The sequence below is a fragment of the Fusarium musae genome, chromosome 4 (genome assembly GCF_019915245.1).
Source record: "Fusarium musae strain F31 chromosome 4, whole genome shotgun sequence".
In the NCBI taxonomy this organism is placed as follows: Eukaryota; Fungi; Ascomycota; class Sordariomycetes; order Hypocreales; family Nectriaceae; genus Fusarium; species Fusarium musae.
In genome coordinates, this window is record NC_058390.1 from 3,393,481 (window position 1) to 3,407,049 (window position 13,569).

At 50.2% G+C, this 13,569-nt stretch overlaps 4 protein-coding genes across 4 annotated transcripts; 2 read left to right on the forward strand and 2 right to left on the reverse strand.

Annotated features, from left to right (window-relative positions):
- Positions 1 to 1,590: 1,590 nt before the first annotated feature.
- Positions 1,591 to 3,916, forward strand: J7337_005979 (uncharacterized protein; the record flags this gene model as incomplete). The annotated part of the gene is made up of 5 exons (XM_044823648.1): positions 1,591 to 1,630; positions 1,687 to 1,903; positions 1,956 to 2,341; positions 2,392 to 3,235; positions 3,286 to 3,916. 5 exons carry the CDS (start codon positions 1,591 to 1,593, stop codon positions 3,914 to 3,916), a joined length of 2,118 nt encoding a protein of 705 aa, XP_044682139.1.
- Positions 3,917 to 4,626: 710 nt separating this feature from the next.
- J7337_005980 (uncharacterized protein) lies at positions 4,627 to 5,703 on the forward strand (the record flags this gene model as incomplete). Its single annotated transcript, XM_044823649.1, has 2 exons — positions 4,627 to 4,808; positions 4,872 to 5,703. The coding sequence occupies 2 exons, from the start codon at positions 4,627 to 4,629 to the stop codon at positions 5,701 to 5,703; spliced, it is 1,014 nt and encodes a 337-aa protein (XP_044682140.1).
- Positions 5,704 to 6,982: 1,279 nt separating this feature from the next.
- J7337_005981 (uncharacterized protein) lies at positions 6,983 to 8,636 on the reverse strand (the record flags this gene model as incomplete). The annotated part of the gene is made up of 3 exons (XM_044823650.1): positions 6,983 to 7,407; positions 7,483 to 8,019; positions 8,210 to 8,636. The coding sequence occupies 3 exons, from the start codon at positions 8,634 to 8,636 to the stop codon at positions 6,983 to 6,985; spliced, it is 1,389 nt and encodes a 462-aa protein (XP_044682141.1).
- A 2,455-nt stretch (positions 8,637 to 11,091) lies between these two features.
- Positions 11,092 to 12,959, reverse strand: J7337_005982 (uncharacterized protein; the record flags this gene model as incomplete). The annotated part of the gene is made up of 3 exons (XM_044823651.1): positions 11,092 to 12,198; positions 12,254 to 12,847; positions 12,903 to 12,959. The coding sequence occupies 3 exons, from the start codon at positions 12,957 to 12,959 to the stop codon at positions 11,092 to 11,094; spliced, it is 1,758 nt and encodes a 585-aa protein (XP_044682142.1).
- Between the last annotated feature and the right edge of the window lie 610 nt (positions 12,960 to 13,569).

The window sequence follows — 13,569 nt, forward strand, 5'->3', positions numbered from 1 at the left end:
ATGATAAACTCGAACCAAAGTTTAAAATAAAATAAAAATTGGCTTTGTCGAAAAGATTTGATCTCTGAAGCAATTCAGATTGCTTTGTTGGAAAATAGGTAGTAGGTAGTGGCATTCTGGAATGACTTTGGTGGTGGAGCCACTGTTTCCTTCAGATGAGTGTGCACCCGCATTTTAGTGTAGCGTAGTCCCTGTGATGTTGCTGTCTTGGGGTGCCGCTGAGCAGAAGTTGGAGCTGAAGACAGCGTTATTTCCAGCCCCTGTACCCAAGCAAGCGCCTGGAAAGACAGGCGCCTGCAACGTCGCAAAGACGATGATCAACAGCCATGACGCCCTTTTTGACTCTGAATGAATGAATGAATGCTCTTTATATCATCAAATACTCGTGCCGCAGCTTTTTTAGGTGCGCGTTCGCCTGCAAACTGGCCAGATTGTGGATGCCTGGTTTTCGTCACCTGGACCTCTCTGGGTTACCCAGCCGCCACAGCTCTTCGCCCCTAGAAGACGATGCTGAGGAGCTTTTATCTCCAAGCAAGTCTCCACGACGGTAACCATCTCTTCATCTCGCAATTTAAATGCTGCAGAGAGTCCAAGTGGTGGTTGGTTCCATTGTTATAGAGATATCACAGATACGATGCTGCTGCTTTGGTTCATGATGGCGGGCAGTATGACCGAGCCATGCAGAATGACGCGACAGAGGTAAAGAGGTTGATTGGTGCAGGGTGGAAAAGGGAATGGGGTCAAGTTTGGGCATACCCTTTGATTCAGATAAGGCTCCTTCAGTACAGTAAATCTGTCCGTCTTCCTACCAAAAGATGCGGAGCAACTCTATTGCCATCTGTATATTGAGCAAGTCGCGTGGTGTTTACAACATTATCGAACGGAGGTGTGACCTGTCGGAGAGGCAAAGAGAGCAGCACAAGGGTGACCCGTTGGTTCGCCAGGACAAGGCGGTTGACGCGGGCGCAGATCCGAAGGATGAGCACAAAGATGGGAATTAAAATACCAAGCGCAGCTTATATATAAACGCGTTTGACCTGCTGAGCGCCAGTCAGCGTTTGTCGCGATGGTTGATGGTGGTTGATGAAGTGTCGTCAGATCGAAGAGAATGAAGAGAAGTCCCTGGCGATTTCGCATGGAGCTCAGAGAACGGACCTCGACGTGTTTGTCTATGATGTGGCCCCATATCTCAGGCACAAACACGATCATGACGGTGGGCAACTGAACTGGCAAGTGCCCCTTTGAGAAATCAGCGGGCCCAGCACCGTGGCACTTTCCATATCCAATCGTGTCGGCGCTTGCATCGGTCCGTGCTTCCAGCTTGCGCGCCATCGGGGAAGCTTTCCAGCAACCGTAGTATTGGATCGTGGCCTCAAGCTGCCATCAACCTAATTGATACGTTTTCTTGACTTGAAGATTGGCTTAAGGTTCTATACCTAGGATCCTCTAAGGCTACAATATCTTGTTTCGATTTACGTTGCCTCCTACAATCGAGCCCTCTGTGAACAAGCGACCTGGCCATTCTCCTGAATTACATCCCACTATCACCCACCACCTTAAGCTCTCGACGTCCCGACGTCATCTGCCAATATGGCAACCAAGGGAAACTCTCTGCGCGATCGCCAAATAGGTTTGCGATGCTCAATACTCAGTGCGGCCCTCGTTCTTTGACTAATTCTTATTCAGCGTCGCTAAAGAAAATCCTCAACCTGAACGAGAGTGTCGAATCCTCCGAGGCCGACGAAGCCCATGCCAATGGTTTACTCGCTCCTGTTGCGCCTATCCTCGATGCAGATGGCAACCCTATCTGGAAGGTACTGGTCTTTGATGATCTTGGTCGGGATGTTATCAGCAGTGTTATGCGCGTCAGCGACTTGCGGTCAATGGGCGTAACCATGCACATGTAAGTCGACGAGCCTCACAAAGATATACAATGTTTAACATGGGCTGCGCAGGCACATTGGCGGCGCAAGGCACCCCATCCCCGATGTCCCGGTCATCTACCTCCTCGAACCGAATGCGCAAAACCTCCAAGCCATTACATCCGACTTACAGAAGGGGCTTTACACTCCCGCTTACATCAACTTTCTATCCTCTCTCCCTCGTGTCCTGCTTGAGGAGTTCGCTACACAAACTGCTGCTGCTGGAACATCCGAACACATTGCTCAGCTTTTTGACCAATATTTAAATTTCATTGTCGCTGAACCAGATCTATTCAGTCTGGGCATGCAAAAAGAGCATACATATTGGGCATTGAACAGTGCAAACACCAGCGACGAGGAGCTTGATCGCGTAGTGGATAAAATCGTCAGCGGTCTATTCAGTGTAATTGCTACTATGGGTATGCCAGACATTCTGTGTTCAAACTCGACATGCTGATAAATTTTACAGGAGTCATTCCTATTATCCGATGCCCCAAGAACGGTCCTGCAGATATGGTCGCCGCGCGACTCGACCGAAAACTCCGAGATCATATTCTCAACTCAAAGGACAACCTCTTCTCTGGACCGCGAACGAACGCTTCATCAAATACTCACTCTTCCCGACCCGTACTCATTCTTCTCGATCGAAACGTTGACTTGGTGCCAATGCTTTCTCATTCTTGGACATATCAAAGTCTGGTTCACGATGTTCTCAACATGAAGCTCAACCGCATCACCATCGAAAGCCCTGCGGAAGAAGGAAACCCTGCCAAGGGTCCCACGAAGAAGGGTTACGATTTGACTACAAACGACTTCTTCTGGGCCAAAAACGCTGGCAGCCCTTTCCCTCAAGTAGCGGAGGATATCGATGCTGAATTGACCAAATACAAAGAAGAAACCGCTGCGATTACGAAAAGGACTGGTGTTACAAATTTTGAGGACTTGCAGGCCGACACCAGCGCTAGCGCTCAGCATCTCAAGGAGGCAATAACGTTACTTCCTGAAATGAGAGAACGTAAAGGCATTCTCGACATGCATATGAACATCCTGGCGGCTTTGTTGACAGGAATAAAGGATCGCCAGCTTGACAACTATTTCCAACTGGAGGAGAATGTTGTGAAGCAGACCAAACCTCAGATTATGGAAATTATTAGTGACAGTACCAAGGGTTCTGAACCCGCTGATAAGCTGCGGTTGTTCATCATCTGGTACTTGAGTACGGAACAAGAGGTGAACCGACAAGAATTCGAGGGTTTCGGAAAGGCCCTCTCAGAAGCTGGCGCGGATGTGTCATGTCTGCCCTACGTTCGACAGTAAGTTTTTTGAAAGCATTGATTTGTCTTGCGTATACTGACCAGGACAGGGTTCGCGCTACAACCAAGATGACACAACTCACTACCATCAACAACAATACTGCTCAGCCTGCTCAAACTTCAGACCTCTTCGGCCGCTTCTCATCTATGTCGTCTCGTCTTACCGACCGCCTCAAAGAATCAGGCGTGCCCACTGGTCTCTCATCAAACTTTGAAAGCCTCATCAGTGGCGTGAAAAACTTCCTCCCTGTCGATCGCGATTTCACAGTTACGAAGATCGTCGAATCGATCATGGATCCTTCGTCAGCCTCCTCTTCAGCTATTGCCAAGACAGAGGACTACAAGTACTACGATCCTAGATCCGCCAATGCTCGAGGCAGCATGCCTGCACCAAGTGCCATGCGGTCTGGGGCTGGAACTACTCCAGGTGGCATGCCTGGTTCCCAAGTGTCCGGACAGACAGCTAGCTTTGGTCAAAGAAGACAAGGATTCAGTGAAGCTGTCGTTTTCACAGTTGGTGGCGGTAGCATTGATGAATATGGTAACCTGCAGGAGTGGGTGAGTCGAACAGGGGGCGACAGGGCTAAGAAGAGGGTTGTATATGGCAGCACAGAGATGATGAATGCTGCCGAGTTCATCAAGGAGGAACTAGACACACTGGGAAAGGAGGTATCACCATGATACTTTGGCTTTGAAGAATAGATGATGGGATTTCCGGATCATGAAGGCACACTAAAAGCTTGCAACTTGGTACAAACTATTCCTTCCAAGGTCCTCTCGTACCTCGTCAACAGTGAAATAGTGCTGTTGATGTGTTTCTGAATCACTGAAGACCTTGAGACTGAATCTATGTGTGATGGCCAGACTACTGACGAGTAGCAAACTAAAGCAAGTCACCAAAAGAAGTCATTTCTTTAATCTCCTTCTTTCATCAATCTCACACCTCTTGTGATATCTTCAAAGTTGCATTTTACTGTCGCGTGCTACCCTAAGCCTTTCCGAGTCGTTAAGCGGAACATTTTAGAACCGGGCGTGGGAGCTAACCGCCAAGGGTGCCTGAGCTACTGTAAGGTACGTACCGGTCTAATGTGAGAACAACACCGCCTGAATGGAAGAGACCCGTAGGTCCCGTCACAGCCTGGTTTGGTTTGGTTCGGCCTCGCCTGGCCCTGAACAGAACTGAATGCGCCAAAACATCAAATCTTATTGGCACTCTCTCCTTGTCCCATTGTTTCCCTCAGCATCGACAAACATCGCCAACTCGTATCATCAACAAAACACCACGCGATTGATCGTTTCGTATCTCGATTATATTCGCAAACCCTACAGCGCGTTTCATTCGTAGACGATATCTCTCGCCCGATCGCGCGTCCATCACAGCCTCCCTCGCAATGGACGAGTCCCCCGTTAAGACAGAGGGCGCCACTCGTCATCGCGCTGGGTACAAATCATGGAAGAAGAAGTATAGAAAGATGCGCATCGTGTTCGATCACAAGATGCATGATGGCGAGGAGTTGCACAAGCAAGAAGACAAGGCTGCTGCATTGGTCAAGCGCTTGGCTGTTGAGAACGAGTAGGCTATCTCCAGTCCATCAACCATTTACCAGCAGACACGATACTAACCTACTACCAATAGCCGCTTATTGGATCTATTACTCGAAATCAACAATTCGCCTCAAATTCCTCCCGAGAAACAAGTCGATGTGTCCCTCGAGCCTCCAACCCAAGCCGATGCGCTTGTCCATCCCCTGGATGAAGGACATGAGCTACCTAAGGACACACCCAAGAAGAAGCTTGAAGACCTCGTCAAGAGTGTACCACATTCATCATACAGCAGCGCCAAGGAGACATTACCACAAATCGTCAACGATCTTAAGGCTGTCGACGGCGAAACTTATCCTGCCGATTTCTTATCTGCCGATGACATCGACAACTACATCTACGAAATCGACATGGCCCTCAACCCTGAGAATATGCTTCCTACACTCGCTCCCCGCGCTCATCCTGGTAACCACCATCAATCACATCCCCATCTCAAGAATCCTACAAGTGTGACAAATTGGCTGCGCAAACATGCCCCCAAGATTTTCCTCCAGGACGGAGAAGCACATGGAGACGCAGACGATGCTGAAGGTGGCCATACCGGCGGGCGTAAGACGCGTGGATCACGAGGTGAGCGCGGTGGAAGAGCCAGCACAAGGGGCAAGCGCGTCAGTGCTGCAGCTCGCTCAGCAGCAGCCGCAGATCGTGATGTGGACGCCAGCATGGATGAGGATCAGGAGCTTGCCTCAACACCTGCTGTGAGGGGCAAGCGCAAGAGAAACGCAGAAGACGACACGGGATACAAGCCTCGTGGCTCATCAACGAGGCCAACGAAGAAGAAGCGTAAGAGCGAAGCAGCAGAAGGAACACCAAGCGCACGCAAGTCCAAGAAGGACAAGGAGGCGCCTCTAGCTTCTGCTGAATAGGCCCGGCATAGGGCTGATCAGATACGTCTGTGTCCAGACACGCAACCTTGCAATAAAGGGTGCTATTGCTAGAGCGAGAGTAGCCGCTCTCGACTGTATGGTCAAAGCTTGCAAAATTGTGTTACTACATATCGAAATCGAAGAACAGAGCCCTACGGACAGAATCCGTATGTATGCGAAAATCCCCGGCATCAGAATAGCATGCCTCGACAACCGCGGTTTTCCTTCCGGCCAACCGAGGCCATCTCGATCGGGTCAACCCGGGCCTACGGGTGTGTTTATCCTCTGTACTTGTCAGTCTTTGATGTCAGCCTTTTTATACGATTCTTTTCATTTTTATATACACGTGCGGGCTTAAGCCGAGGCATTCCCCGCTACGGGGCTGCATAGAGACGCTGAAGCTAGGAACACGCACATCTGTTTTCTTTGGAACGGGGGAAAAGGGAAACAGGGAGTTGGTTGCTATTGTTGCTTTTCTGAAACAGGGAATTATTTTGGAGATTGGGTGTCGGTTACGCTAGCTACGGACAACTACCGAGGGTTGACAGCAAGCAGTATGACAAAAAGAGGCGTCTGAAGCGGCATCTACCAAGAGCAGCTGTGTATTGTTGTATCGTACATGTGAGAAGAGGTCCAGGGACATGTTTCAAGGTCCAATAGATTTGCTTTATGCTCAATTTGAGCACATCTTATGACTCTAACACCCTTTGATCCGCGACTAAAGGAGGACTAGGAGGAATGCACTATGGGGAACGAGTGGTCACAAGGCGAATGGCCGGGGAAGATCTAGGTGAAGAAAACTATAAAGCTGGGTATCCCATCTTGTCTATATGCTAAGAACAAGCTTGCTTTCTACATGGCATCTGCTTTCCAATATTCGGCGGCATGATACATGCTGTCTCCTCTTCAAATCTTTGCTTTTACATATTCAGAAAACCCAACATCCTATCCAACCACAATGACGATGGAGGAATGCTTTTCATAAGTCGTTAGCCCACTGCATGTGTCTATGCAGAAGGTTCCGGTTCATGATTGCTCTTGACGACGACAACTTCCTTTCTTCATAGGAAGTGAGTGGCCAAGAGATCGCAAGAGGTGACGCTCTTGTGGTTCTCAAGACTGTGAGATGCTATTCAGGTTGTGACAACATATTCGACGCCGATCTTTTAAGAGTTCATGAAATAGCGGCTACTCTTTGCGGAGGCATAAGAGGCCAGGAAGGTGGAAGCGGAATTAGAGGCTAAAGGGAGGCTGTGAAAAACGACAGATGGCAATGTGTTTACAGCTTCTCCTTGAGGGTTCGCTTGAGGCGGCGCTCAACGGCATCCATGTACTCGTTGGTGGTGACATAGTCCTTGCGCTCAGACTTGCCAGTGGCAAGGGCAAGATCCTTGGTCATGATACCGTCAATATCGACAGTGTCAATGCAAGCCTGCTCGAGGCTCTCGGCAAAGGCAACAACCTCGGGGGTGTCATCGAGCTTGCCACGCTGGATGAGACCACGGGTCCAGGCGAAGATGGAGGCAATGGGGTTGGTGGAGGTCTCGTTGCCCTTCTGGTGCTCACGGTAGTGGCGAGTGACAGTACCGTGGGCAGCCTCAGACTCGAAAGTCTTGCCATCAGGGGTGATGAGAACGGAGGTCATGAGACCGAGAGAGCCGAAACCCTGAGCGACAATGTCGGACTGGACATCACCGTCGTAGTCTGTAGATGTTAGCTTTCGTGCGTCTCAAAAAGAAAGAGTCTGAACAAGTGTTCAGACCACGAGGATAGACTTACTCTTGAGGGCCATGATGTAACCGCCAGAGCTCTTGATCATCTGGGCGACCATGTCGTCAATGAGACGGTGCTCGTACCAGATCTTCTTGGCCTCGAAGTCCTTCTTGTAGGTGGACTCGTAGATCTCCTGGAAGATATCCTTGAATCGACCATCGTACTTCTTGAGGATGGTGTTCTTGGTGCTCATGTAGAGAGGGAGCTCCTTGTCAAGAGCCAGCTTGAAGGAAGCGTGAGCGAAACCAGTGATGGACTCGTCGGTGTTGTACTGGGTCTGAGCGACACCACCGCCGTTCTTGAACTGGAAGACCTCAATCTCTTGAGGCTGGCCACCCTCGGGTGTGTAAACCATGGAGAGCTTACCAGGGCCGGGCAGGACAGCATCCTTGGCGCGGTACTGGTCACCAAAGGCATGACGGCCAATGATGATGGGCTTCTTCCATCCAGGAACAAGACGGGGAATGCGGGGGATGACAATGGGCTCACGGAAGACGGTACCACCAAGGGCATTTCGGATGGTTCCGTTGGGGGAAAGCCACACTGGACATGCAAGTTAGCCGAATTCAATTTTGTTAAGCTGACTACTGCAGGTTTCATTCGCTTTTGCTGCTGCTTGTTTCCCCTCATGTTGCTTTTCCTGCATGCCTCATGTATGCGGGGTTGCGATTGGCGGGGTGAACATCGAGGCGCAACGCGAACTAAGACAGGGCCGGAATGGGAATCAACTTACTCTGCTTCAGCTTGAACTCCTCGACACGAGCCTCATCGGGGGTGATGGTAGCACACTTGACACCGACGGAGTACTTCTTGATAGCCTCGGCGGCATCGATGGTGACCTGATCGTTGGTCTCATCACGGTACTCAAGACCAAGATCATAGTACTTGAGGTCGATGTCGAGGTAAGGAAGGATGAGCTTATCCTTGATGACCTGCCAGATGATGCGGGTCATCTCATCGCCGTCGAGCTCGACGACAGGGTTCTTGACCTTGATCTTCTGGTGGGAAGCCATTGTGCGGACGGCGAAGGGAGAGATGGTTTGGATGGCACCGAAGGAAGCTCGGACAGGGCGGATGGCGGATGAACTAACAGCGACACGGCGCAGCGAAGACGAGAGAAGAGATCGCTGAACGGAAGAGGCGAAGACAGCGGCGGGCATGATGGGCGAAAAAAAAGAAGAGGAAGAAGTTGGGAGTTTATAAAAGAGGTATAAAAAGGATCTGGGTACGGTAAGGCAGCCAGGTACGGGAACTGGAGTCGGGAATCGTCGCCGGAAGTTTGGCTCGACTTGGGACTTTCCTTTCCTTGAGTCGCTAGTCTAGTCGTTACAAACTGCAAGTGCAAGTGCCCAGCGCGGGGTGTAACTGCAACACGGACGGCAAGCGGTTGGTTTGGGGTCGGAAGTGGAGCGTGGAGGTCGGAGATCGGGTTCAGGAAGGTGCTTGGGGTGTGGTTTTGCACCTTCTAAACTTTCAACCGAGGATAGGTTTTCGGTTGATGTGCGGCGTCCGAGAGGAAAACCGACGATGCGACGGGGGAAGGAGAATATGGGGTACGTGTTGTGTTGGGTAGGGTAGGCAGGTGTGATGGATGCGTGGTTTCCCCCCAATGAGACGGGGTGAATTTGATCAAGAGGCGCCGCTAGTCGAATTGGAAGCTGGGGAATTTCGTCAGGTGTTAGTTACAGATGCGCGCGTAAGCAGGAATGGGAAGAGGGGAAATGGTTTATGAGGCGATTCATGTTTTGAGTGTTTTCTTTTCCCTCTGGGCTCTGGGCCTTGAGGGGTGTGGGTTTTAGAACATGTTTGTCCTGACGGGACCACGAAGGGCTTGGGTAGTGCATCTTTAATTCAGCAGAAATATATATGATCCAATCCGAGATCAGATCTGTAGTATGTAGCTGCTGGAACTCTCAGATGAGGCGATTCTAGAAAAGGCATTGCGGCCTTCTAAAGTGCTCATGAGGAATATCGTTGGTCAATGACGATACAACTGTATCATGACACCTGTTGTGGCTGACAATTGACCACTGACAACGAGCGAAGCTAGCAACGACATGACATATAAAAGCTGCACTTACAAGACTCGATTCGATCGAAATGTTGTTTTCTCCTGGTGCTGAAGCTGTTGACGAGAAACGATGTTGATGATGTAGAGATGGGATTTCAGCCAGAATCGAGAGAGAGAAATAGGAAGGACAAAGGAACATTCAAATCCCATTCTTCCGACAACGGACTGTTCTCTTTTCCTTTTAGCCTCGTAGGGTCCAAGGCCGAAGACGGATGATGCGGTGCGGGATATCAAACGTGGCTGACATGATCTTTTTAGACAATCGCATGCTGTGATATGACAGGGGTCGAGTCTCTCTATCTAAAGTGTCTACATATGACGTTCTTGTCCAACATGAAGCTCAACTTGACCTCAATTGACCATCTCACGATGATTTTCGAGAGTCTTTAGACCCCTCGTGGCCTCAATTACGTCCCCCCAACTCTCAGGGTGTGTCTCGAGTATTCCTTTTCTCTTCCTGCCAGGTTCTTTTGGGGATGAGGCTCGGTACCTGACCGAGCTGGGGCGCCGCATCAAAAGCTGCAAGCAGAGAGAAAAAATGCCCAGCCAGTCCCGGCCTCGACGGTTAACACTAGTGTCGATGGGTTCCGCACTTGGTCCCCCGCTCAGTGGGGGACGACGACTACCGCCGGACGCTATGGCTGCTTGGCTTTAAATTAGGCGCTACATCTCGTGCATGACAGCTGCTCTCGTTTTTTTGCCTCATCTCGGTGTTACTGTCGCCGAGTGCGGGAAGCTCCTCAGTTGATTTTGATACGGTTACAGGTGGTCGACCTTAAAAACATGAGCCGGAAGTAAGCGGGTCCGATGCAAACCTCAGAACCTCGATCTGGTGTAGGTAGTATGACGATGCCCTGAGCTTCATATTGATTGATTTAAATAAACCCTTTTGGCACATTCGATCGGGAATAACACCTCCCGGCCTCTTGTATCTCGGCGCGGAGCGCATCTCCGTTCTCCAACTCGGATCTCCGGTCAAGGTATCCACTCTCCGCGCCGTCATCGGGGGACGATATTCGGTTGATGTCCGAGCAGGGAATGAGATACCGACACTCGATGCCGGATTTTAGAGTCGGGATATGTTGTGATTGTGAGCTTCCGAATAGTTCCAACTCAATAATTGCCTCTGGGTAAGCATATTTCCAACATGCTTCATAACAGCTATGTGTCTGGTATATGTGTCGTTGTTGTAGTCGGATACGTACTTGTCCTGCGGGAATCATCAAAAGCCCAGTTTACGGGCCCTCCGACAGTGAAGGAATGAACTGGCATTTAAATACCTCATTCAGTCGAAACCAATGGTTGCTATAGCAGCACTGGGGTGCCCTTTCGTTCTGTCGTGCCTATCAAGCTCAGGGTAGGGGACTATCAACTCACATTTCATAAAGTCTCGGAAACAAAACCGGAAACAGGTATGCCACAGTGGCTGAAAATAATCATCGATATCCTTTCCGTTTATCGTCCCGGAATCACTTTCTATTCTAATATACATTCCTTACTTTGGCATAGTGCACCCAGCAACACTGCAAACATCCTGCATCAGCTCAAACGTCAAAGATCTCACCAACGCCTTCGTTTCCTCCCCTTCTGTTCTCAACAATATCCAATCTCCATCCTTCCCAATGCTTGAGTGACCTCTTAATCTCCTTGATCCGCTCGATCCGTCTCCTTGACTCCTCCTCTTGCGCCTTGCGGAATGCATCCTCGTCAAAGTCCATGTCGTCGTCCTCGAGGAAATCATCATCATTACCACCGGCCAGAGCGTTGAGGCCACTCGTAAAAAAATCGCCAATTCCTCCTCCTCCAGGTCCCGATTTTCTACGCTGAGTTGGAGACATCGCATGACCAGGGGAGAGGTCGACATCATGGAAACCTGGACTAGTCGCCTCCAGTTCGCGACGTTTCTCAATCCATGCTCCACTTCGAAGCTCATGCACTTCGCTCTCCAGCGCTCGGATCTTTCTCTCAAGCTTCTGGCGTTCCTCGTCCTCAAGTTCATCAACACCTTCATCGTCTAATCCGCCGCCACCCTCCATAGACTTCCTGCTTCGGAGCTTTGCATTTTCGCTCTCAAGCTTCTCAACCTGTGCCCTCAACTCTGTGACATCGTGTTCTGCCTTCTCCTTCTCCTTCTTGATCGCCTGTAAGCGGGAATCTTGCTCCTTATGTAATGTAGTCAGGGTCATCGCCTTCTTATCCAATGCTTCAGCCTTCTTCTCCAGCTCATCACGAGCGCTCTTTACCTCTTCGAGCTCGTGCTCGAGAGTCTTGATCTTGGTCTCAGCACTTGTTCGTTCGCTACCTTCGCGGACTGCTTTCTCTGCTGTCCTCTCGAGGTTGTGCTTGAGGTCTTGTAGTTCGCGCTGAGCCTTACCCGCTGCAGCCTCAGCACGGGCTAGTTTGTCCTCCAGAGCAGTAACTTGTTCCTTTTCGGACGATGATCCACTGGCGTGTCGCTCCGCCTGTGCTCTGAGTCTCGATATTTCAATTTCCATAGACTCAATGGTTGCTGTCTTGGCCTCGAGCTCAGCCTTGAGATCTGCTGGAGGTGAGGCCACAGACATGGAAGGACGGTGGCCATGACCAGGTCCTCGCGATACCTGTTGTTGGAGCTGGGTGTTCTGACGTTGAAGCGAGGCGAGTTGGCTCTTCTATGAAAGAGTTAGCGGATTGAGCGCGGTTGTGGTTGCATGCGTTAAAACCTACCAAACTATCCAAAAGTCCATCTTCTTGTCCACCTGCTTTTTCTGAATCTTCACCATCGGCCTCTCGTATGTCGGCCAATTCGTTTTCGGCCTTCTGCCATCGCTTCTCCGAGTCCGCTGCCTCCTTAGATAAACGTTTGTTCTCCTTTTCTAATTCTTCAATCCTCGCCATGTGCTTTCTGTAGATATCTGGAGCAGTTTCGCCATCGGGACTGAAAGGGCTGGCAGGCGCAGCACCTCCTGAGGTAACGGAGCCGGCACGAAATGATGTAGATCTCAGTTTCGACTGTTGGGCGAGAGAGGGGGTAGCGGAAGCCGAGGTCTCTTCGTCACTGCTGCTGTCCTCATCGCTATCGTCGTCGTCTTCGTCGCTGCTCTCCTGGGTTTCCACTTTAAGTGGCTGAGCGGGTTCCTTAGCAGGTGGCTTTTCTTGAGCCTTCTTCTTGGGTTCCTCAGCGGCTTTCTCTTCGCTTGCTGGGGCGGCTTCAGCCTTTTCAGCAACAGGTTCAGGCGCGGCGGTTTCGGCTGGTTCTGGTTTTGTTTGCTTTGCTGCTGGAGTGGCCTTCTTATTGTTCTTCTTCTTCAACTGCTCGACCTGTGTCGCAATGTTAGCGAAAGCAGCCAGGATAACAAGGGAGGGGTAATCGAACACGCTTCTTGGCCGCAGCGATCTTCTCCTTGCGGGCCTTCTCTTCTGCGTCGGCCATGATGAGGTATTATTTGGCTGAAGTGTATGTAATTCAATTCTGTATGGGGTGCGTTGTCGTTCTTGTTGAAATGTGTCGTCTTGGCGCTAGATGCTAATGGAGATGTAGCTCCTCGTTCAGGGACTCGATGCAAAGGGAGCTCCCCGCCGTCATCACGTTGAAGCTTAGCTGGCCTGTGCATGCACCGTGTGCACGTGTCCTGGGCCACCGATTAACACTGTATATATGATCGTGTAAGTTCGCGAAACATATTTCCTAGCATGAGATTGATAGTACCATGATGTATTATGTAGCATCAATAATTCTGAGGGGGTTCTTTATATGAAAATGTTTAAAGTCTTATTGTACTGATCCTATATCATTCGCCCACGGATACCGCACGATGGCTTCTTGACGACAATCCATTGTATTTGCTCAATGAGTCTAACAATGTTACACTCGCCTATCTCGAGCTGTGGTCGACCCGAAAGATCAATCCTCTTAGACTTGTTTTGAATTGGTTGAGGCTATGGATTCTCTATCAGCCAAATGATACTCAATATTCGGACGCTTACTGTGCAATCCAAAGTTGGCAAGTAAGCTTCCAATGCCAGAGATGGCAGGTACGATG